Below are 22,840 nucleotides of genomic sequence, written 5' to 3'. Positions count from 1 at the left end.
TAAAGCCCAAAGTCGATACGGAATTAGTGGACCAAACTCATCTCTGAAATAATTCAATTAATTCAGCATGGCCTTTATTCCCCTGCATTATGCTGCTGTGCAAAGACACAGGGAATAACCAGGATTTGCTGCATTCCATGCCCAGAACAGCTCCAGATTTTGTGGCTCAGGTTATGCAGCCTGTGAGCAGGAAGGTGCACAGATGAAAGGCCTTTTGTTTGGTTTTATTCTGATAGGAGTATCACTGCAATTTTTTATTCTGCGTCTCAGGTGTTGATCCAACCCCCAGCCCTACTCCAACCTACAAGAATCCTTGTGCTCTGAAATCCCAGTGCCACACAACAACCTCCTGCTCCCTAAAACCCTCAGGCAAATTTAAGGAATGGCTCATTTTAAAATTCTTTTCAATAAGGACTTTTTTGGTCCAGTTTGGTTTGGTTTTCAAAGGGAGATTCTCTCATCCTCTCAAGTTTCTGGGTGCTGGAGCCAAGAAAAATCCTCATTTTCACAAGATTTCCCAAAAATGCTGAAGTATCACGAACCACAGTGGACACCCAGCATCATCCCTGGAATGTCACTGCTGCCCAGGAAGATGGAAAACCAACAGGCACGTGGGGCTTCATGCAGGGATTTCAATGGGTCAGGATCCAGGGGCACATTCCCAGTTATTAATCCACACCCAGAGGGGGCAGGGGATTTCTCTCAGAGGGGAAATTTTATTTTGCAGTTGCAGAAGGGAGCAAGAGAATCTCCTCTGAGGCTCTGCAATTAATGAAGAGCAGCACTCAGGGAAATACAAATTGCCTAAAATCGAGGGAGTGGCTTTTCCTCGAGCACTTGGATTCCTAACACAGATTAAGACACTGCTCTGGTGAGCTAAATCCTGAGCCAAACTCCATAAAAATGTCAAAATTCACAAAACTGTTGAAACTGCTCTGTCCCCTTGGCCCTCACGTGCCTGCCAGGCTGTCCTGACTCATTTCAATCCCAACACTGAATTTTCCTCGTGTTATCACAAGCCCTGTGCTATTCCCTCTCCTTCCTGAAGCCCTGGGCTCCTGGACTCTGTTCTTATTTATTTTTAAATGAGTTTCCAGCTCACAGACTTCAAAGTGAAGTTTCAAAATGCAAATGCTAAGGGCATAAACTACTGAAGGCAAATTAAAAAAAATTACTTCAGATTTATTACTTCTATAAAACTTCACAATATTTTGGGGCTTCTCTTGTGATTTCCACAGTCTCTGGCTGCTGCTGCTGTTGTGCTTCAAAACTTGCCTTTAAGATGAAAAAGGATGGAAATACTGTGGGGAGAAAGAGCAGATGGAGTGTTTACTTTTAAAAGCAATTACTCCAGTTTATTTAGGGGCAGAGAAGGGCAGAGCAGCTTTGGGAGGCAGAGATGAATCTCTGTGTGCTGGTGAATCCCAGGAGAGCAGGGGCACTGCACTTCCACGGCCTCATTCCCAACAGGCACCAGCATTCCCAGAGCTGGAGTTGGGAACTGGGATGTGTTTGGCACCTCTGGCACTTCAGTCACCATTGACACTTGGCATCCACAAGGAATTTTGTTATTTGCTGTGAAAAACCACAGAAAGTGGCAATGAAGCCCTTTCTGTTTAGACAGGGATGAAAAATGCAATTTTTGCTGTGGGTTTTATCCCCCACTTTTTTGTTGTTCCTTGCAACAATCCAGTCATTTGAAAAACCAGTGGCAGGGGAAGAAAAAAAAGCCCTTTATTTCCACATTAATTATTGCTGCTGCATGGGTTTTGGAGATAAACACAGAGCTGGGATGGAAGATGGAAACTGCTAATGCAACAAGTTATTTAATTAGCAGCATAATAGTGAGTGTCCACGTATCAGTGGAGCACTGTTTGCCATTAATGCAGCCCATAATAGCAGCAATGCTGACACTGAGGGCAGACTTGCTTCTCAGCAAAAGCAGAATCTGTCCAGGCCAGCAGCTCCCCTGTGTCCCTGGGGAAAATCCACTGCAGGGAAGTCAACAAACACCTCATGGCTGAGAATTTCATCATTTATTAAAGTTCTCATTCATTTATGAATCCATCACCTAAATTGTTGTGTCTTGTCAAAAGAAGTTTTGGTAGTGGAATTTATTTTATTGCTGAGGATGTGTCCTCAGAGCTGAGCTGGAATGAGATTTTAACTCATTTTTTCCATGGCAATCACTGCCCTGATAGGGATCACTGGAAATCTCCCAGTTCCAGGTATCCAGCACCAGTTTCTACCTTTGTTATTGCTCCTTATGCTGCCAGTTGTGATTCCCATTGTGCATTTTAGAAGAGGAGACTCTGGGTGGAGTTTCCTCGTCTGCCTGAGCTCCAGTCCTTGCCCATTCCAAGAGGAGACTCCTGCAGGGATGTGCTGCTGCCTGCCAGACACAACAGCTCCCCTAAAGCCCTCAGACAGCATTTCCTGCTACTCTAAAATAGAAATTATCCTCAGAGACTCCTCTCCCCAAAGGCAGCAGGTGGGAAAAGCCCCCCTGCATCACCCCCATATTTTTGTGTGATTAAATTACACATTAAACCAGAGCTCTGTGTTGTTCCTGCTCTAACAAGGATAAATCAGATTAAAACCACACACCTGCAATGGGAATTCTCAGGGCAGCTCCTCCCAGGAGCAAGCCCTGGATGCTGCTGGAATTCCCTCCTTTTCCAGCTGCAAGGGCCAACAGCTCAAACTCCCAGGAGGGCTCAGACCTCACCAGCTCCGAGCTCCAGTTGTTCAGGATTTGCAGCAGTTGCAGCAAAAACCCTGATGATTCAACTGTCCTTCGTCCCTGGCAGCTCCCTGGATAATAAATGGGAACAATATTTTATTTATGCCCAGGTCATCAATTCTAAGGCAGAGGAAGCAGCAGATGAAAGGAGAGCTGTTTCCTTGAAGAAAGTGATGGATTAGAAAAATCCATTTTTACCCTGTTCCTCCTCCTTGACAGGGAATTCTAAACTCTTGTGATTTATTACCTTTTTCCTTCTTTTTTTTTTTTTTTGGAAAAGAATGAAATATTTTAAAAATCACACAGCAGTTAATTGCTGTATAAACACAATTATGCAAGGAGATACAAATTACCTTGGGCTTGTTCTATTAAACAACCATATCCTGACTAAATAAAACAACCTGATCTTCAATCCCATTATGGACAGCAGGATCTGAGGGAACACTTGTAGGGTAAATCCCAGAGGAAGCAATTCCACAGGACAGAAGGATCTAATTTAGGTGGCTGCATTATGGAACGAGCACCACAAAGTCTCATTACCCAGCTCGGATTTCACATCCTGACGTTTCCCTGCAAAGGGCACTCGTGGTTTGTTTATTCCCTCCCAAACACGGAGCTGAGAGACTCAAATAACAACCCCAGACCCTGCTGCCCTCCTCCCTGCAAACCTGGAAAGGGTTCTGGGGGTGGATTTGGCTGCAAAGGTCGAATCAAGGCTGCATCTCCTGCTGGAGGCTGCAGGAAAAGGGCCATTGAACAGCTCTGATCACACATTGTTCTCCTGAGCACCGAAATCCTCTCTGCATTTAATTTTAAACTTCATGGAAGCCAAGAATTACAAGGTGCCTTCCCTCCTCACGTTCACAGCAGAGAAATGGGAAGCTAAAAAACTCCTAATGACTTTTCCCGGAGCTGCTTTGCTGTTTATCACTTAGTGCTTGAACTCTAATTCTTGCAATTAAGAGCAAGCTCTGAATAATGCCTGGAAGTGGCAAATTCATTAGGGAACAAGAGCTGGAAAGCAGGATCCAAAAGCTACTGGACAGCTTCTAGAAATGTGCATGAAATTGATAAATCTGGTGCATGAAGAGCTCACAGCAAATAAATGAACAGGAGATTTCTGTGCAGCGCTGAGCCAGTGAGACTGATACAATTATGAAATGTGTGAGCTGAAAAGATGCTGCTGCAGAGTGTGAGGCTGCAACAATGAGACCAGCTCTGTTTCCACCTCTCAAAAAGATATTGAAATGCTAAAAACGTAGAAGAGAACCACAAAAATTAGGTGAAACTGGAAAAAATCAGATTGCACCATGACAGAGCTGAATCTTTTTAGTCTGGATCAAGAGTGAATTTTGTTACTGCAGATCTTTTATATGGAGGAGAGTAGGGGCTAGAGATGTATTTTATTAGCAAAAAAAAAAAAAAGAAATAATGGCCAATGACGGGAAGCACAAGTCAGACAAATCTAAATTCAAAGTCTCTGATTTTTAATAGTAAGGATGATTAACCACTGGAAAAAAATGACCAAGGGGAGCAGTGAATTTCCCTCTTGAAGTCTTTAAGTGGAGACTAAATGCTTTTCCTGAAAGCATTGCTGCAATCCTGGGGAAATCCACTGGCCCGTGCCCCAGAGGAGGTCAGGAGTGAGGATGTGATGGCTCCTCCTGGCCTTAAGAGTTCATTACTGTGGAGCTGGGAACTTAAATTCATATTTGGGAAGGAACAAGATCTACTTCAAAGCAAGAACAAAATCTGTGTAATGAAAAATAAGAACTTTACCCTTGAGAAGGGAATACTCATCTCACCTCATACACTGTTTTTTCCTATGATGGAAATGCAGGATTTTCATCAGACATGGCCTAGACACTTATTAAATGCCTCTTTTTCCATTAGGTTAAAGATTACCACGTTGTAATTTTAAATTTATTGTTCTACCTTGTGTCCATGTTGCCCCCACCCAGCAAATAACTTCACATCTTCAAAGTGAACTGAACTATGAATCTCAGCTGGCTCCTGAGAAGTAAAGCCCTAAAGAACATTAAACACTGCCTTGAAAGAAAGAAAAAGGAAAGAAAAGCAAAGAGCCAAACCAAAAATCCAACAACTGCTGCTCCTTCCACCTGTAGGTGGTGCATGAAAAGCTCCCAGGCAGCTGAATTCATCCACAGCTTCTGAGGGAGCTCCAAAGCCTCAAATCCTTTTCAGATCCTCCAAAGCTGAGCAAAGTTTGACGCTTTCAGCGAGCCATAAATCTCACCAAGAGCTGCTGAAGAGGCCACAAGGACTGGGAGGGAATTTTCCTGATAAACCTCCCAACACCCGACTGAGAAGATCAAAAAGAGCTTCTAAGTGCTCGCTCATTAACAACCCAACCCCAAATGAGAAAGTCAGGCACACACAGGAGTCCTCTCGATTTTTCCTAAATTCTCAGCGCTGGAGGAGCTGCAGCCTTTTGTGCTGAAGATTTTCCCATTCATGTTCAGCTGAGGTTCCATGCAGACATCAAAGGAAAACATTAAATTTCCCCGGCAAGCCTCGGGCTAACTTCAGAGGATACATCACCGAGTAATGTTCAGCAGTTGGATCACAGTAATTCACGGAAAAAAAAGAAACTGCAGGACGCCCACAAGACATTCTCCACATATTTCCATAATCAGGGACATTTCTGCTGAATTACTGCTCACATAGCACAAAAAATCAGCACCCAAGTGGCATCTTTGGCCTGGATCTTTCTGCTCCTGTTCCTATCCTCCTTTAAGGGCACCAAGTTCATGTGGATTCCAGCAGAAAGAGTTGGAATAGCTCAGAGTAGGTAGAAATCAGCACCACCCCTGCCAGTTTGAGAAACTTGTTTAACTTTACCCTGTTAAATGTCTATTTTGTTGGCTGTTCCCCTCAGGCCCCACTAGAAAGTGATGTAAAAGGCACATTTGTCAAGAAAAACTCCCGTGTCTCCTTCCTGGAGACATTGATTATGGAATATGTATTTTTCTTAAACATTCTAAAAGCCATGGGATGTCGTGCCTGTAACAAGAAGTACCTTTCACTTATTTTTTGGCATTGAAATATGCTTTTTAAGTATGGTTGCCTGGCACGGTGATTTTGTTTTCACATTAAAATCAAAGAGGATTGGGACACCCTGTACTAATTTGGAGGAGCAGACAGGACCTGCTCCAAAATCTTCCAGACTGGACAAAGCAGCAGCACTTCAGGTGGGGAAAAGGAAGAACAAAGACATCCAGTGACTTCCTCAAGGTCACACAGGAATCTGTTGCAGGGCAGGGTTGAGTTCCCAAAGTCTCAGCCCACTTAGGCACTGGAAAAAGCAGTGAAACAAGAGTATGTACTAAATTTGGCACAGCCTTTTAAATGATGCATTGCTCCAAGGGAACAAGAACCTCCACTCATGCTAAGCCAGACACCAAAGGAACACAGAAAGGAAAACTACTCACTCCACCCAATTTATCTGATCACCTTAAGATTTCCTAAGTCAATAAGGCCTTTCTTGGCCAGACAGTCCAACCTACAATTTAGATCTTGTTACAAAAGCAGACCCACTAAACCACTTTCTCCCTGAGGCTGCAGGAGATAAAAGGCCAAGTAAGCAACATTTTGGTAACTGGCTTCATGTAACAGCTTTGGATTTTCTTAAAAGCCTCAGCATCGATTGTTTTCTTTAAATAGCAATGGTTTATTGAGAAACCCTCTACCCCTTTTAAAGCACAAGGTTTTCCTGAAGTAGAGAAGAAGGGAGCAAAAACTGCCCTGCCAAGGCATATTTGTCAAAGAGTTTTGGATACCTGGTGCTGGCAAAACACTTTGAAGCCAGAATTAAGTTAACACTGGTGCTGAAGGGCTGGGAGGGGAAACTTGGGAGATGGAGAGGAAATGAAAGAATGGGCTGACACAGAAAAGTGCTGGGATTCAGCTCCAGTTGTGTTTCATCCAACAGCTCAAGCCAGTGCTGCAACTTGTGAGCATCCAAAGCAGCTAAAAGCTCCTGGAGTGCAGAGCAGCCCAGCTCTGCTGTGGTCTCTGCACAGCTCAGGGCAAAATGAGCAGGAATTAATTCCATGGAGGCAAATCACCAGCGCCCTGCTGTTACATAAAAGCCTGTTGTGTGGGAAATGTTCCCAAGGATGGGGTCATTTGGGCTGTCTGGATCCGAGGGGCACGGGCAGGTTCAGGATGAGCTGCACACAGCCTGAGGAACGCTCCTGCTTTTGCAGAATCTCCCTTTTCCTCTGCCACGTTTTCATGTGGAAAACGAGCACCACAACTGCAGTGCCTGGTTCAGGGATGTGAACATAAGGCTGTGATGAAAGAACTGAAACATCTCCCCGAGGCCTTCTGCAAACTGAACCCAAACAGATAAAAATGCCACTGTTTAAGTTTGCCTGGGAAAGTTCCTCCACGTTTGGAAGCCCCTTGAGGCAGGGACTGCCCTTCTGTTCTGTCAAACAGCCACTTGTACAAGCCACGATTGCACAACTACTTTTATAAGGTTCCCAATTATACAAAGAATGTGTTTTTATTCATGTTTACAACCCTGAGAAACAAAACCCTGAAACCCCAAACCCTTTGCATTCAAATTCCATGGCCTGCTAGTGGCTGCACCAGCGATGTGGTCCCAACTATTAATTTACACCGTGGTCTAAAATGAACTTTTAGAAGGAGCAGATCCCAGAGCACGTTGGAGTTAACACTTCCAAAAGTCACATTGTGCTTCCCTCCTTTCCCTCTCCTGTCCATATTTTAGCAGTCAGCATTCCTGGGCAGTTTCTGCCTGCCTTGGGCTAGAAACTCAAATTCCAAGCAGTTGGCAGCACTGGCATTGCCCTGCTGGAAGCTACTTAACCTGCAAAGCTGGCTGCATTGGAGCATGGACACGGAACAAGGAGGGGAAGGAAGCATCAAAGGTGAAAGCACTGGGAATGCACAGCCTTGTTTTCCCCTGGCTGGGGACCAGCTGTGTCAAGAAACAAAAGCAGAGCACAGACTCCAGTCTACTGTAAAAACAGCAAGTAAAACAAACCTCTTTCCTCAGCCAGTAAAGCACCTTCTGTGTCCCAACACAAAATCCAGGGAGCCACTGCCCCATTTCCACTGGGGACAGAAGCCTGGAGTCACCCAGCTGGCCCAAAAGGTGAAGCAATTTCACCTCCAGGGCACAGACGCTGCTGCATTTACATTTCCAACCCCTTTCCAATGGGCACAGCCCCTCTGTCCCTGCTGATCCCGGCCTTTCCAGGCTGCTTCAAGAAGCTGAAATATTCCTGAATAGAAGCTGCACACACAGAGCTCACAGCGCCGTTTCCACTCAGCTCAGCTCATAAATCTCTGGCTGTGCCTGTTTTTTCTGAACACAGATTTTATAAGCTGAATAAACTTTACGGGACGGTTATTCCAAGGCAGCCGAGACCTGGGAACTCGATGCCTGACCACAGCCAGGCACTGCAGGCTCCAGCAGACACTGGAAAGGTTCCTTTTCCCACTTCAGAACAAGCTCTTCTTACTGGCCTGCTCCTTCTGCATCAAAACCCTTACTGGCTCTGAGAGGTTTTGATTTAGCTTATCCTAACACCCCTCAAGAGCTGGAAGGGACTCATGAGGATCATTGAGTCCAACTCCAGCACAGGACACCCAACAATCCCACCCTGTGCCTGAGAGCTTTGTCCAAATGCTTCTTGAATTCAGACAGACTTGGTGCTGTGACCAAACCCTGGGGAGCCTCTTTTCAATGCTCAGCCACCCTCGGGGTGAAAACCTTTTCCTGATATCCAACTAAACCTCCCCTGACTCAGCTCCAGCCATTCCCTGGTCATGAGAATGAAGAGATCAGTACCAGGCCCAGCATTTGTGAGGATGGTGAAGACCCCAAGCAGCTAAAACAAAACCAGCAGCTCACAAATAGATCCTTTGGGCTGAGAGCCCATTTTCCAAGGAAAAAGGCAGCTGGGTAAGGCCAAGCACTTCCACAGCCACCGATGTGCAACACGAGGGAACCATCTGCTCCAGAGAGCACCTACCTTGGAAATGAGCTCATCGTGGTTGGCCAGGTGAGCCCTGCAGTGGATGCAGCTGTAGGTCCTGTGGCACGAAGGCAGATACGCCTGGAAAGTCTTGGACCTTGTCATCTTCACCATTGGAGCCACGGAGCGCTGGCTGAACTCGGGGGTGGCCCAGGAGGCGCTCCCGCAGGACGGGTCGCACGGGAAACACCGGAACACGCAGGTAAAGGCCGTGGTTTGGCAGGGGAGGGGTGTGTGGGGCAGGCTCCACACGCTGGTGATGCTCCACAGGAAGAGATCTGGGCACAGGGAGCAAGGGAGTTCACAGAAACCTGCGTGGAAAACACACACAACACTCAGCTCGCAGAGGTGACAGCGCTGTCCCAGCCCGCAGGGGGATGCAGGGTTGGATTTAGGAGCAGGAGACAGGAGTGATGCCAGGGATTAGATCAGGAGCACAGATATTTATTCACACCTCCCTGCTGCTGTTATCTCCACTCATTCTTCCAGCTCTGGAAATGACTGCAGAGGTGTGAAGATGATTTCCATCAAGCCTGATCTCCCAAACCCCTCTGGGAACTCCCTGGGCTCTGCCAGCCGGGGAGAAAGTGGGGAGCAGAGGCTGCTGTCCCCTGTGTGACTCACTGCTGTGACACCTCAGAAGTCCACAGGAAAAATGAGAGCTGGACCTGGGTTTTCTGAGCCACCAGCTACGGCCATGAGTCACCAAACCAGTTTTTCTCTTCATTCTGCCCTACTTTCCACATGGGAAATGCAGGATTCCTTCATTACACTCTCCTTTATAAATCCTGCACGCTCTGAAGGTAGCAGCTACTCTATAAACTGCACTCCAGTATTTTATTTTTTTTATCTGAACATCTGACAGCAGCCAAAGCAAGGCACAGCCTCTGAAGACTACTCCTGATAGCAAGAGACAGTTAAAAACCCTATTCAGGATGGAAACACCATTTTACACTCCAACATCATCTGACAGCACCTGCAAGGCAGCTCAAGTCTGGGTCTCTTTTTGTTGGCAGAAATGGAGTTTTCAGATCCCACACCTATAAAAGTCTTACCAGCTACAAGTGTTCCTTTTGAGGATGGAAAAGCAAAAAGGAAGCAGCTCCCCTCCCTCCCGGATCCATGGTTTGCATGCACACTCTACAAATTAATCATGAACTCTGGCTGCTCCTCCCAGGAGGATTTTCCTTTCCATAAAACATGTGATTCTGTTTCTGAGCCTGCACTTTGTGTCAAACATGGAACAACACCAAGTTCCCCACTACCACCACCACCACCCACCCTCAAAATAAAGATAACAAGAAACAACATCTTAGGATCCACAAAAACCCTGCCTCCAACACTTTCTCTGAGTCTGGTCATGGTTGACAAAGCAGATTCAAGGTATCCAAGCCATGGGTAGGGACAACTTCCACTGTCCCAGGGTGTTCAGAGCTTTGTCCAGCCTGGCCTTGGACACTTCCAAGAATTGGGGACACATTCCAAGAATGGAGGAGCTCCAGCTGCTCTGGGCACCTGTGCCAGGCCTCCTCACCCTCACAGGGAGATTTTTTGGTGATACCGACCCCAAACCTCCTCTCTGTCCATGTGAAGCCATTCCCCTTGTCCTGTCCCTCCCTGCTCCTGTAATTAGTCCCTCTCTGTCTGGACCATGACCACACACAGTGCTCAACGAGAGGCAGAATCCAGTAAAACAACAGGATACTCATTTTCCCCCTTTTTTTCAGAAATATTTTTCTTCTGCTCTCCAGGAGGCAGCTCCCTCACTGTCAAATGGGAAAAAAGCATCTTGCTCATCAGGCAAACTGCTGATAAAGCGTATCTATCATGATCACAACATCAGCACTTCCACAGCAGTGCTCATTCCTAAAGCTCTTTGCAAATATCAACTGATCAGATCAACCTTTTCCAATTAAAGGTTCAGTCACAGCTAAGCAGGAGCCATCCTGACACAGAAGGGTTCATTTCCCAGCTTGGGAGAAGCTCACCCCTCTCTTGTCCAGTTCAAATGGGGCCAGGAATTTACCTGGCCAGTTGCTAACTGGGCACTGGTTGTTCCACAGCTGCAGCTCTGGATTTCAGCAAGATTTGCCTTTTATATTTATCAGAGAAGGAAGATAAATCAGTCTTCACCTGTATCCTGCCCCAGTTCTCTGTGTGCACCAGAATCTTGTCAGAACTGAGTTTTGCTTTAGTCAGCACTGTTTTCCCAAGGTGAGAAGCACTCAAGGACTGCAGCCTAAATTTGCATGAGGCAGAAATCAGATGTAAACCAAAGCAGAATCCTCATTTTCTGCTGATACAAACCCATCCCCAAATTCCAGGGCCCTGACTGCACAGCTGATGTGTTTTATCCCAGAACCTGGAATGTGTGAGCCTCCAAGTGCAGGGAAGCAAGAGACAAGTGTGCCCTTCCTGGGGCTAAACACAACTGGGTGCCAAGGCAGTGTCTGGAGATATTCCCTTGCACAGAGAACCTGGAGAAAAGCACAAGGAAGGAGTGGCAATCACTTCACCTGATTCCTGAATGAGAATCCAGACTGTGTCCAACCCTTAGACTTGATTTGTAATGATTGGTGTGATCCCCTCTCAGCTTCACTTCAGCACGGATCAGTAAAATAATCAATCAACATTTCTACCACTTCCATCCTGCCTTGCCAAACCTTCCTTTCCTGATTAGCTGGAGGAGATAATCCACAGGCACCCCCAGAGCCCAGTGGAGAGATAAATAAAGCCCAACCACAACAATATCACAGCAATCCTTTAATTTGTTGTTTGCTGACCCTCCTGTCCAGACCTGCTAAGCATCAATGCTCCAGAACAATGAATAAACCAGGAAATACTACAGCTGCATTTATCTGACAGAGCAATGAACACACACAGGAATTATCTGCTGCACACAGCTTTCTGCAAAAGCAGTTCATGAGCATTCATTTATTTGACCTCATAACATACTGAACATCAGCAAAAAACATCTGACCTTTTATAGCAGACAAAAAAAAATATTCAGGCGAGATGATATCAGAGGAACTGCAATTCCTGTTCTCAGGGCTGTGCTGAGAAGGCAAACTCGATCTCTCTGCTTCAGACAGGGCAGAGAATAAAGATTTGTGAGCCAAGATCTTGGTGGGAAGCCTTGCTAAGAAAAGGCCTTGAATAAAAACTTCAGATAAGCTCAGCTATGGCAGCTGTAATTTATCAAGACACCACTTTCACACAGTCTGATCACATGTGCATTGTCTACCAAGAGCTCTGTCCTCATCCAAGTGTGGGAGAGGAGGGAAAACCTACAGGAAATGGATTCTGATACGCTACAAGCACAGCCAGCAGCTTGTAAGGACCAATTTCTGTCCTGAATATAATTTTAAAATGTATTTAGTGGCTCCCAGCAATGCAAACCCCAACCCCTTGGATTTTTCATGTCCTAATGACAGCGACATTTGAATTAAGAGACAATTACCAGCTAACAGTGCATTTGTTCTGCTGCAGAACAAAGGCAGGAGGATGAATTTGGGCTGTGCCTCTGGTTTTCGGGATGATGAGTTCATGTTCATCAGCAGCACAGGCAGTGGGCAGCAGTGGAGTCATTCCACTCACTTTAGAACAGAACAAAAGAAGGTTTGTTCACTTTATCATCGTGCCCAGAGCTGTCAGAGAAATGAGTATCTGTCACCAACAGCATCATCCATTATTTTTCTTTTCTCATTCAAGAGAAATTTATCTCTGGGATGCACTCACTCAATTCAATGGAAAAGAAATTTGTGCCTATTAATTAATGCACAAGTCAGAAAGCTGATTTAGACAAAAGGGAGGAAATCCAAAGAAAAAGCTTCCAACATCATTTATTGTGGGTTATCAGTGACAGAATCAGCTGAATGTTTTGGGTGTGTTGGGCTGTCCTGCTTCACCCTGCTGAGTTTTGAGCACATAGCAGCTTCCTAATGGAAAAATCACCACGCACATTTTGCCATTTGGGCAATTTTTTGGTTCAGAATCCACCCTCCACCTGTGGGTGTCCAACACCCACTTTCCACATGAAGCTGTCAGGAAACACAAAAAAAGGGAGGAAGTCTGTGCCAAGCACTTGCCAGACAAGGCCACTGCATGTACAAGTCCATATGCCAGAGAACAAAACCATCACACACAAGCCTAATTTTGAATAAAATCCATTTGCAATGCAGCTCAGATGCAAATGTTCGCTGTGGCAGGACAAACAACAGGTTTGTTGGGTCTGAGAGTTTGTTTTATGGATTATTCGATTTTAAAGATAAACTTCAGCTTGTGATATTGTTAGAATATAGCAAATGCTCTAGAAAGCTGTTTGCAGCAGCTCTGAAATAACCCAGATATTTGGAAACCCAACCTTTCTCCTTTGGTGGGTCTCATTAAAATAGAAAGAGTTTGAGATGTGATGATCCCCAGTGCAAGGAAAACAAAACAGGAATTGGGTTTGGAGTTTTCTGTGTCTGTGGCAGCCTGGATTGCTCCAGGCCCTGAGCAGGATTCCAAGAAAATTCCCAAGGTAAGTTCAGCCACTTACCAGAGTTTTCTTGACAAAAACTGCTTTAATGTTCCTTAAAGCAGCTTGAAGGAGGAAGGCTGGTCTCTAACTGGAGTTGGGGTTTGATGCCCTGTTCTGCTTCCCTATGGAACAGAAGTTATCAGAGTTAGGACCCTCAGAGACACCTGGCACTGCTAAAGGAGCATTTTATGCTCTGATGGTGACAAAATATCCTGGTCTGGGGCACTTCTGGAGATCCACAGCTCTGGGAAAGATGAACCAGATCAGCTGAAGGCGGGAGGGTAGGATGTACCTTGTGGAAGGATGAGCATCCTGAATTTAACCAGGGAACAACACAAGGGAAAGCCAAGAACGGAGCTGAAACAGCAGATGGGCGAACACAATGTGCTTCACTCCTTCAGCATCAGGTTTCTGAAATGCACCAATTTCAAACCCTGGCTAAGGTGACACTGCAAAGAGCTCAGCAGCACCGCTGATCCCTGAGTGTCCTTCTCTAACACCTCAGCTCATCCCCCAAACCCTGGAAGCAGGAAAAGAACATGAGAAAATGTGGAAAGCAGCCAGCAGGAACCCTCTGCACTGACTTTTATCAGCTGCACGGACACAATTACAACACAAATAATAATATTTTACCCCTTTTCCTCCTCTGGGTGCCTCCTAGGAAGTGACTTCATCTTGTCATGGCTGTGAGGAAGCACTTAATGGTTTTGGGGAAAAGGGGAGGGAAGGAGGGATGGAGGGGATGGAGGGGATGAAGGGGATGGAGGGAAGGAGGGAAGGAGGGAAGGAGGGATGGAGGGATGGAGGGGTGGAGGGGTGGAGGGGTGGAGGGGTGGAGGGGTGGAGGGGTGGAGGGGTGGAGGGATGGAGGGAAGGAGGGAAGGAGGGAAGGAGGGAAGGAGGGATGGAGGGATGGAGGAAAGGAGGGAGGTGATGATGCTGATGGCAAGCAGCATTCCAGACACCTGCCAGGAAACCGCTAGAGGGCCTCAGGAAGAGCTGCAGCAGGAGGCAATCCCAGCCTCTCCAGCCGGCCACAGGGAGCCCGAGACGGGCAGGATGCCAGCCCTGCTGCACCTGCCGTGCTCCACATTCCACAGCCAGCCTGGCAGGAAAAACCCCGGCGTTATCCTGCTGAACAGCTCCCGGCACCAACCCCGGCACCACTGCCAGCCTGATTACATTAATCATCTTCGAAAGGCTGGGGTTTGGTGGCTTCTCTTCCTCTTTAAGATCATAGCTCCATGTCTGTAATTCTTCTCATCAAAAATAGATACAGCACCCCACAACAAACCCCCCCTGTGGTGTCTCTGATGGACAGGCTTCCTCTAAAGGTCACCTGGAAACTACAGGAAAATCAGAATCTTGAAAGGAACAAAGAGCAAATTTTAAAACTCACTTCAGGTTTGGATTTTAAGCCTGTGTAGCTTTGTCACTGTAACCCAGTAAAAACCCATTAAATTTATTAATATTAAAATTCTTTAAATGGTTCTTTACATATCCTGAGTTTCTTTACAGCCTAAAGCTAGGCTTGGATCATTCAGTGTCAGAACTGCTCGCTCATCTCTCCCCATGACCCAAAGCACCATCAGACAGCACTGGGAAGCAGGGAATGGAAACAATTCTGGATATTTTAATCAAAGCCTTTCCTTTACAATTTCATCTCAAAAAGGCACGGGACAAGCTAGGGCAGACATCACCTGCCTCAATGGTTTATTACAGAACGTTTCTTTAAACCTTTTTTTATTTAAAGGTATTATGAAAGATTATAATTTATTACTTTTTCCAGGCCTGTCTCTGAAACCACACGAGCAGGGACTGCAAGATTCAGCCTCTCCGAGGAATGACTGACACCTCTGGCTGAATTCTCTTCCCACTCTCCCGAGTTGCCTGGCAGCAATATCTTTGCAATGCAGAAGAGCCTGTGCCGCTGATAAGGAGCAGCAGGGCGAGATTAGAGCTGTGAGCTGGCCACCTTCAGGTCCCTCCAGCCAAAGCCAGGGCCCAATTCCAGCAGAGGCCACTCCAGAGGTACCAAACACAGCGGGAGAAGTCGCCTGGAGGAGCAGCGCGTTCCCAATGAGGCGCTGCTTCCGTCTGCTCCCACCAGCAAATCCCACTCGTGCCACAAATAAAAGCTGCAAGCTGGGCTAATTTAACACACAAGTGACTCCATTTCCTCCTTTGCATTTTGCACAGCGCTAGCAGCCCCGGGAAGGGGTAAAAGAGTCCTGCAGATGAATCAGCTGAGCTGCAGCTCCTCGTTTCAGATCCACCCTTGTGCTGGACAAAGCCTCGTTCAAGGTGAAGGTCACATTTGGAGCCCCAGATCAAGGACTTTGCCAGTATCACACACACAGAGCATTCTACAAAACCAAACAAGACCCTTGCCTTGCTATTCCAGCACCAACCTGAACTAAAGACAGCAAGGAAAAGCTCTTCCCATCCAGCTGATCATTTACTGACAAAATGGAAACGCTTTTCATCATCCCAGCTTCTCAGCTTGATTTGCTTTAATTGCAAAACAGTCTGGCTGTCCAAATAAATCTCCTATCACTGCATTTTCTGTGGTGTTCCTCAGATCACTTTATTATCTCCCTCTCTGGCAAATGTAGGTATGACCAGGATTCAATTACCTGGGTCTGCTGGATGGATCATCCATTTCTCCCTGATAAAGCCAGGGAACACAGTGAGAACATTTATCTAGTGCAAGCATCATTCCAATATCCTCAAAGACATTAAAGAAGTGTCTGCTAGAGCTGCCTGTCATGACTCACTACTACAAGCTCCCCTTGCCAAATTCCCAAGTTTTCACCTGCCCACAAACCCCACCTGCTCAGAGGGTTCTTCCCAGGAACATCTTTAGCCCAGCCTTGCTCTGCCCAGCAGCTCATCTGTCCCAGGACAGGCAGTGACTTTATTTTCTACCCTGATCCATTTGGTTCTTTTGATGGTGAATTCTGACCCACCTCTGCCAGAAACACTCTTAATGCAACAGTTCCTGCATTAACAAGGGACAAACTCTGTGGCACTTCAGCCACAACCCTCCTCATTCCCTTAAACAGTGCTGTGTGTCAAGGGGGCAAAGTCAGGTGAGGATTTAGAGCTTGGATCTCCACATGACAGATACTTTATAACTGAATCTAGTTTAAGAAGGTCAAGTCAGCTGTTGCCTTGCCAGGTTTTGTCATTAGTTCCTCCTGGATATCCTCTCCAGCCTGCCAAGGCAGGTGAACTGACTCACCTCGCACAGTTCTGTGAAAGAACTGACGCACGTTTGAGCTGGGAGTTCCTGGGATTCTCATGAAGATTTCTTATTTCCCCACAGTTAATAATTAACCCCATCTTTTTTGTTTGTTTGTTTTGTGATGCTGACAGTCTGTTTTTAGTAACATCTTGCTCCAGCCATATTTCATCAGTGAAATCTCAGAGGTTTCTTCTGGAGCTCCGTGGCTGGGCTGGGCAATGCCCAGGTCACACCACGCTACGTTTTGTCCTCGTGGTGCCAATGTGAAATAAGAGAGGTGACACCACTCTGCCTTCCCTCTCAGCAGATCAAGAACTTCTCTGAAGGGCAAATTCAAAGCATCCTCAGCTTTTGGAACTTTTAGTAGCCTTTGCTGGCCTGCGGGAGTTTTCATTCTGTACAAATCAGGACGGTGGCAAAAAAAAAAAAAAGGAGTCTAAAAAGTGATGTATTTTTGTGAGTCAGCAAAACATCTCACATTTTAATATTCTCCACCAGCACCTGAGCAGGTGTAAAAAACCAATCTCTAGAGGTGAGGAGACCGGAAGGCAGCTCCACCAGGTTGCATTCCCATAACTTCAGTGACTCACAGTGCCTGGCACTATCATTTGTTAAAGCAAGAGTGAAGCAGGGATAATAGCTATTTACTAAAAACAGAGGCGCGTGATTAGCTTTAATTAGCATTGTCAAGTGACTTGAGATTGTCAGGTACAAGATGTGGGAGAACTAAGTCTCATTAATTATGTTATTTCCTGCAGCCTTAAGTGGCTTGGCCAGTCCAGTGACGCTTCCGGAGACCAGAGCGGGGTGGAAACGCTCCCAGGCAGGCCTGGGAGATGGGGCTGTGCAGTAAAGGGATGTAAAGAAAAACAGGAATCAGGAGCACTCAGCTGATGGGGTGCAGGACAGCCACAGGCCCTGACAAACGGGGACAAAAAGGTAAAATGACATGGCAGAAATCAGACTCAGAGATAACAGACTGCCAGAATCCAGGGAGGTGAAGATCAGGGACCAAGGGGGGCTACAGGGAACAGGATTCAGGTCCAGAGCACAGCACTCCTGGAAAACTTCTTCTTATTCTCCCCAAAAAGACAAAGGTAGGACACCCATATTCTCAACCAGCATCACACGGCCAACAGACAATGATTTACCAGCTAAAGATCTGTACTAAAGACATAAAAAATCTTTGAGTCAGAACAATCTCTTCCATGGACTCCCCTTGGCTTCTGGAAGGAAAAGGAAACCTGTCCTTAGCCATCAGTTACTGTGATTGGATCTAAAAGACAAGACCTACAAATAAACAGGCACAGAGAAGAAGGAACATCCTGCAGGACCAACTTACAGGTCTCTCTGTCAAGGAGTGGAAAAAGGCAGCTGTGCATCCTGGTTTCCAAGCAATAAACACACTCTGCTACATCTTGGACATCCTGATCAGCTTCAAAACAGCCCAGGGAACTGAAATCTCCATTTCCCCATTCCTGACTCGGCTCTGTGATCCCTGTGCTCCAGTACTCCACAGCTGACCTCTAATAAAGACTCTGCTTAAGCTCAAGCAAACAAAGCTCTGCCAGTTAATGACCAAAGCCCAATGAAAGCCTGGCTTTATTGGTGTCTTTCCTTCCACACACAGGGGCAAAGGCAAGGCCGTGATGCAAGAACAAGAAATCAATGTTTTTTTACTCCTCTGCAATGCTTTTGTAGTACCACACCAAATGAAAGAGGTCTCAACTTTCTAAACTGCCAGCCAGGACCTACACCAGAGTGACCAGTTCCTTAATTAAATTCTCTCTCTCTCGGCAACAGGTACTCAGTCCATGAGTCAAGGAGCCTTTGAGGGAATGTGGATTTACAGGTAGGGATGCTGCCTTCTTCAACACAACCCTGACTCAACTGCACACACCAAGCAGCAAGGAAAGGAAATCATTTATTCAGAATCTATGGATCCAGAAGACACGAGGGAGATCAAGGACTGTTTAGCCAGTTATTCCAATCCTGGCACTGGGAAAGAGACACCTGCAAAGAAAACTAAAATAATAAATAAATAAGAGAAGCATTGGACATCTCCATCAGATGAAAACAACATCTCTGCCCTCCCTACAGTATCCCCAACCTCAGCTTCAAAGCACAGACCTCATTTTTACAGGGCCTTTCAGCAGGAAACAACAACCAGGGATCCAGGGAGAAAAGGAGAACATCCCAATTCCCTGTTCCAGCACTGCCCTTACACAGCAAACAATGTTTACAAGGAACCAGAGGCGTGGATCCAACACGATGAGATCTTGAACAAAATCAGTGGGAGTGCTCTGCGAGGATGAAGTCACAAAACACATCCTTTCCAGGCAGAATCCTCTCACGGATTACAAGGCAAGCTCCCTCGCTATCTGCTTGTTTACAACCCTCTCACTCAGCACAGGCCTCCCTGCACTGCCCAGCTTTAAGTAACCGTAAACGCATTAGGAAAAATCCTTATCTGGAGCAGGGAGCAGGCCCTGAGGAAGGCAGGGGAAGGCAGGGCAGGAAGGCAGGTGCTGGGCTGTCCCGCCCTTGCCCAGCTGCACCCGAGGAACACTGGTCTGACAGGCCTTCCTCCGGCTGTTTTCTACGACAGAAAAAGGTGAGGACAGAGCCACTCTAGTAAATTGTAGGGTAAGGCTGCAAGGATTCCACTTCTTTTATTCCTACTCGGTTAAAACCACATTTTAAACAGGAGCATTTCAAATCGGCTTGACTTCAAAAATCAGCATTAAGACCCGAAGCTATGGACCCACGGCTACTTCTGTCACCTCGAACTTCTCCGGCTTTTCTGGCTCAAACCCAGAAGTTTCTATGGAGATGCAGAACCCCGTTAGCGTTTCGCCCTCGGCGGAGCTCTGCAGAAGAGGAAGCTGCTACACCCTTATCAGAGGCGACAGCAACAACACCGAGCAGCTGAGCTACCCCGCGCCCGCTTTCGGTGCTCCGTGTGCCACAGCTGCCCTGGGAGGGGCATCCCCAGGGCGCCCCGCAATCCCTGTGTGCCCCCGGGCTCTTAACAGAGCCGCAGCTGGGCTCTGCCGGGGCTCCAGGGACTCGCAGCGCTGCTGGCAAACGGAGCTGCTGCCCCGGAGCCCCCGGGGGAAGATGCTGCAGCTGCGCGGGGTCACTGCCCGAGCCCCCCGCACACCCTGTGCCACCTGCGGGGTCAGGATTTACGGTGCGTTCATCGCCACAGAGAGACGGGTGGCGAGGAAGGACCATCCCTGCTCCTCCTCCTCCTCCTCCTCCTCCTCCCCCGGCGTTCCCTCGCTGATCCGCGGGTCGGTGGCACCGAACCCCTCCGGGCCGGACCTGTTGCCCCCCGCCTCCATCCCCTCGCCCGGCCGCGCACACAAAGGCCGCCGCTCGCCCAGCCCGGCTCTCCCACCGCCAGCACCGAGGGCTCCCCCTCCTCCTCTACCGGCCCCGACGGAGCCCCCCGGGGATGCTCCCCGGCTCCGCGGGGAGGTGGAGGCGGGGGGACACGGGGACACACGGACACAGACGCGGCTGTGGCGCAGCTGCGCGCGGCCGCCCAGCCCCGGCCCCGCCGCGCTCGGGCCGGGACGTTTCTCCTCGGCGGCCGCTCGCCCCTCACGCCCTCACGCTCTCCGTGCCGCCCTCACTCACCGCGGCCGCACCGAGCGCGTCCCGGCGCGGACCGAGCGCGGCGGCCGCCGACGCGCACACAGCCCACAGCGCCTCCCCCGCCCGCCGCCTGCTCCCTCCCCTTATACCCTGCCGGCGCTGAGCGACACCTCCCCTAACGAATCAGCGCCCGCCGGCACATAGCAACACGCCGCGGATTGGCCAACGCGGGCCGCAGCCCATTTTCGCCGAGCCATTCAGAGCGCGGCGCAGCGCGGCGCTCCCGCCCCTGCCCGCGCGCACCGGCGGGCCCGCACGCAGCGGCTGCGGCGGCGGCAGCCAATGGGAGCGCGGCTCGCGCGGCCGCACAACAAACGCGGCGCGGGCTCTTAAAGGCGCCGCGCCCGCCCGCGGGGACGCGCGCAGGGTGCGCGGGGGCTGCGCGGCCCCGGGGGTCCCCGGGGTCCCGGGTTTTGGGGACACGGCGCAGGGAAAAGGGGGCGGCTGTGGTCATTTTCCCGTGGTTGTGCGGTATTTCCGTCTTTCCCCGCGCAGGTAATTAGCGCGTGTTGATGAACGGCGGTAATTAGCGGTGTCTGGTGCGTGGGGTGGGCGCTGGGGTTGGGGGAGCAGCGGCAGAGCACAGAATTCACCAATATAGCCCCCAAATCCACCACTATTAACCCCCAAATTCACCAATATAGCCCCCAAATCCACCATTATTAACCCCAAAATTCACCAATGTAGCCCTTAAAATGCACCAGTACTAACACCAAAATCCACCAATATTAATCCCCAAAATCCAGCAGTACTAACCCCAAAATTCACCAATATAGAGCCCCCAAATCCACCGTTATTAACCCCCAAATTCACCAATATTAATCCCCAAAATTCAGCAATATTACCCCTCCAATTCCACCACTATTAACCCCAAAATTCACCAATATAGCCCCTAAAATGCACCAGTACTAACACCAAAATCCACCACTATTAACCCGCAAAATCCAGCAGTACTAACCCCAAAATTCACCAATATCACCCCTCTAAATCCACCACTATTAGCCCCCAAATCCACCAATATTAACCCCTAAATTCAAAAATATTAACCCCCAAATCCACCACTATTAATCCCTAAATCCACCAATACCAACCCAGCTTCTCCAAAATGTCACTGGGCTAATTGCAAAAATGAGGATATTCCATATTTCTCCCGGAAATCTCCATCCCAGCCCCTGCCATGAATTTTTCCAGCAGAGATCTCGGCACTTTTGCACCCCAACAGCTGCAGACGTGCTCACCCCCCCAGCAAACCCCAATTAAATCCCCTCAAAGCTCTGTAATTAACACCCAGCAGCTCAGCACGAGGTAATTTGAAGGCTTCTCCCTGCACGTTTTTATTTCTTAATAACAATAATTCAGTGTAGAAAGTATAGGTTTAATAATCCCAGAATGGTTTGGGGTGGAAGGGACCCTGAAGTCCATCCCATTCCTGGGCAGGGACTCTCCAACCTGGCCCTGGACATTTCAAATATTAAAAATATTTCATTAATATTTTCTGTCTGTCCATTTCTCACATCCATGGATTAAAGTTCTACATTTGCTTTATGAGATTATTCTTGTTCTAACACTCTCCTGCTTAAGCAAATTCTTAATGATGTTTTACTGCAGAATTCCTTAACTGGTAATCCCTGGGCACTATCAGAGCAATGTTCTGGTTCAAATGTTAAATACACGGACTAATAAAGCAATATTTCCATTAGCTGTGATAATTTTTGTGGCTAAAATAACATCCTACCTTGTGCTATAAATTATTTTCCTTCCACACACGCCAAGCCCACCCCTCTGCTCACATTACTGAACCGGCTGCCAAGCTGGGTGAGGAATTCCACAACCAGATTTTCAACACTAAGTGACGTTTTTTTTCACCCCTTGTACACTCAGTGATGCATTTAAAATTTAAATTTTAATTTAAAGCACAGCTGCAAACAAAGATTCAAGCACTAGGGTAGTTAGCAGCTATTAAATACACCCAATAAAGACAAAAAATGCTATTTTTTTGTGTGTTATCTTGAGACAGCTGCAAGAGGAGCCTGCTTTGAAGGTTTACTTTAAGCTTCTTTTCTTAGATAACATCCTGCCTTCCCCAGCCAGCGGCAAAGAGCAAACACCAGCTCTTCAGCCCCTCTTCCCAGTGCTAAAAGCTCTGTATTTAACACATCTAGACAAGGTTATCAGCAGGAAGTGGTGACAGAATTTACTTGAACTTGAAATCACCCAGAAACCACAAGAAACCATCAGCAAAACAAATACACATCATCAAGAGGTGCTGCACAGCAGTGAAATTATTTTTTTCGCCCCACACGTGCAGCAGAATTTTCTGTTTGTTAATAAAAATACATTATTATTTACAAGGTGAACATCAAGATTGTTTACATACAAAGGTTTCTGTTGTAATAAGCTTGGTTTAGGGTGTTGATAAATTGGAATTATATTGCATTAAGTTCAGCATCACCACAGAAGTCTGGGAGCTCACCCAGCTTTGAGGTTGTAGTAAAATATCACCATAAAAAGCCAAAATTTCTTCTTTATGTTCTAAGCTCCCTGTGATTTATAAAAATTGGAAGATTTTTAGGGATAAGAGTGTTTTATCAGCAGCATTTCACTCACTTCTTCCAAATAAGAAGTGGGTTGGG

The 22,840-nt window shown here is 47.4% G+C and overlaps 1 protein-coding gene across 1 annotated transcript in view; it reads right to left on the bottom strand.

Moving 5' to 3' along the window:
- The window catches only part of YPEL2 (yippee like 2), a 32,172-nt gene extending 11,890 nt beyond the window's left edge, over positions 1 to 20,282 (bottom strand). Inside the window, exons 1-2 of the mRNA XM_063402808.1 lie at positions 20,190 to 20,282; positions 8,773 to 9,086 (exon numbers count right to left, since the gene is read on the bottom strand). Of these exons, the coding sequence (XP_063258878.1) occupies positions 8,773 to 8,889 (117 nt within the window). The 5' untranslated portion in view covers positions 8,890 to 9,086; positions 20,190 to 20,282. The remainder of the gene's footprint in view (positions 1 to 8,772; positions 9,087 to 20,189) is intronic.
- Positions 20,283 to 22,840: the final 2,558 nt, after the last annotated feature.

This window comes from Prinia subflava, chromosome 8 (assembly GCF_021018805.1).
Source record: "Prinia subflava isolate CZ2003 ecotype Zambia chromosome 8, Cam_Psub_1.2, whole genome shotgun sequence".
NCBI lineage: Eukaryota > Metazoa > Chordata > Aves > Passeriformes > Cisticolidae > Prinia > Prinia subflava.
The sequence above is the reverse complement of the archived record's forward strand: the minus strand, read 5'-3'. Positions and strand labels throughout refer to the sequence as shown.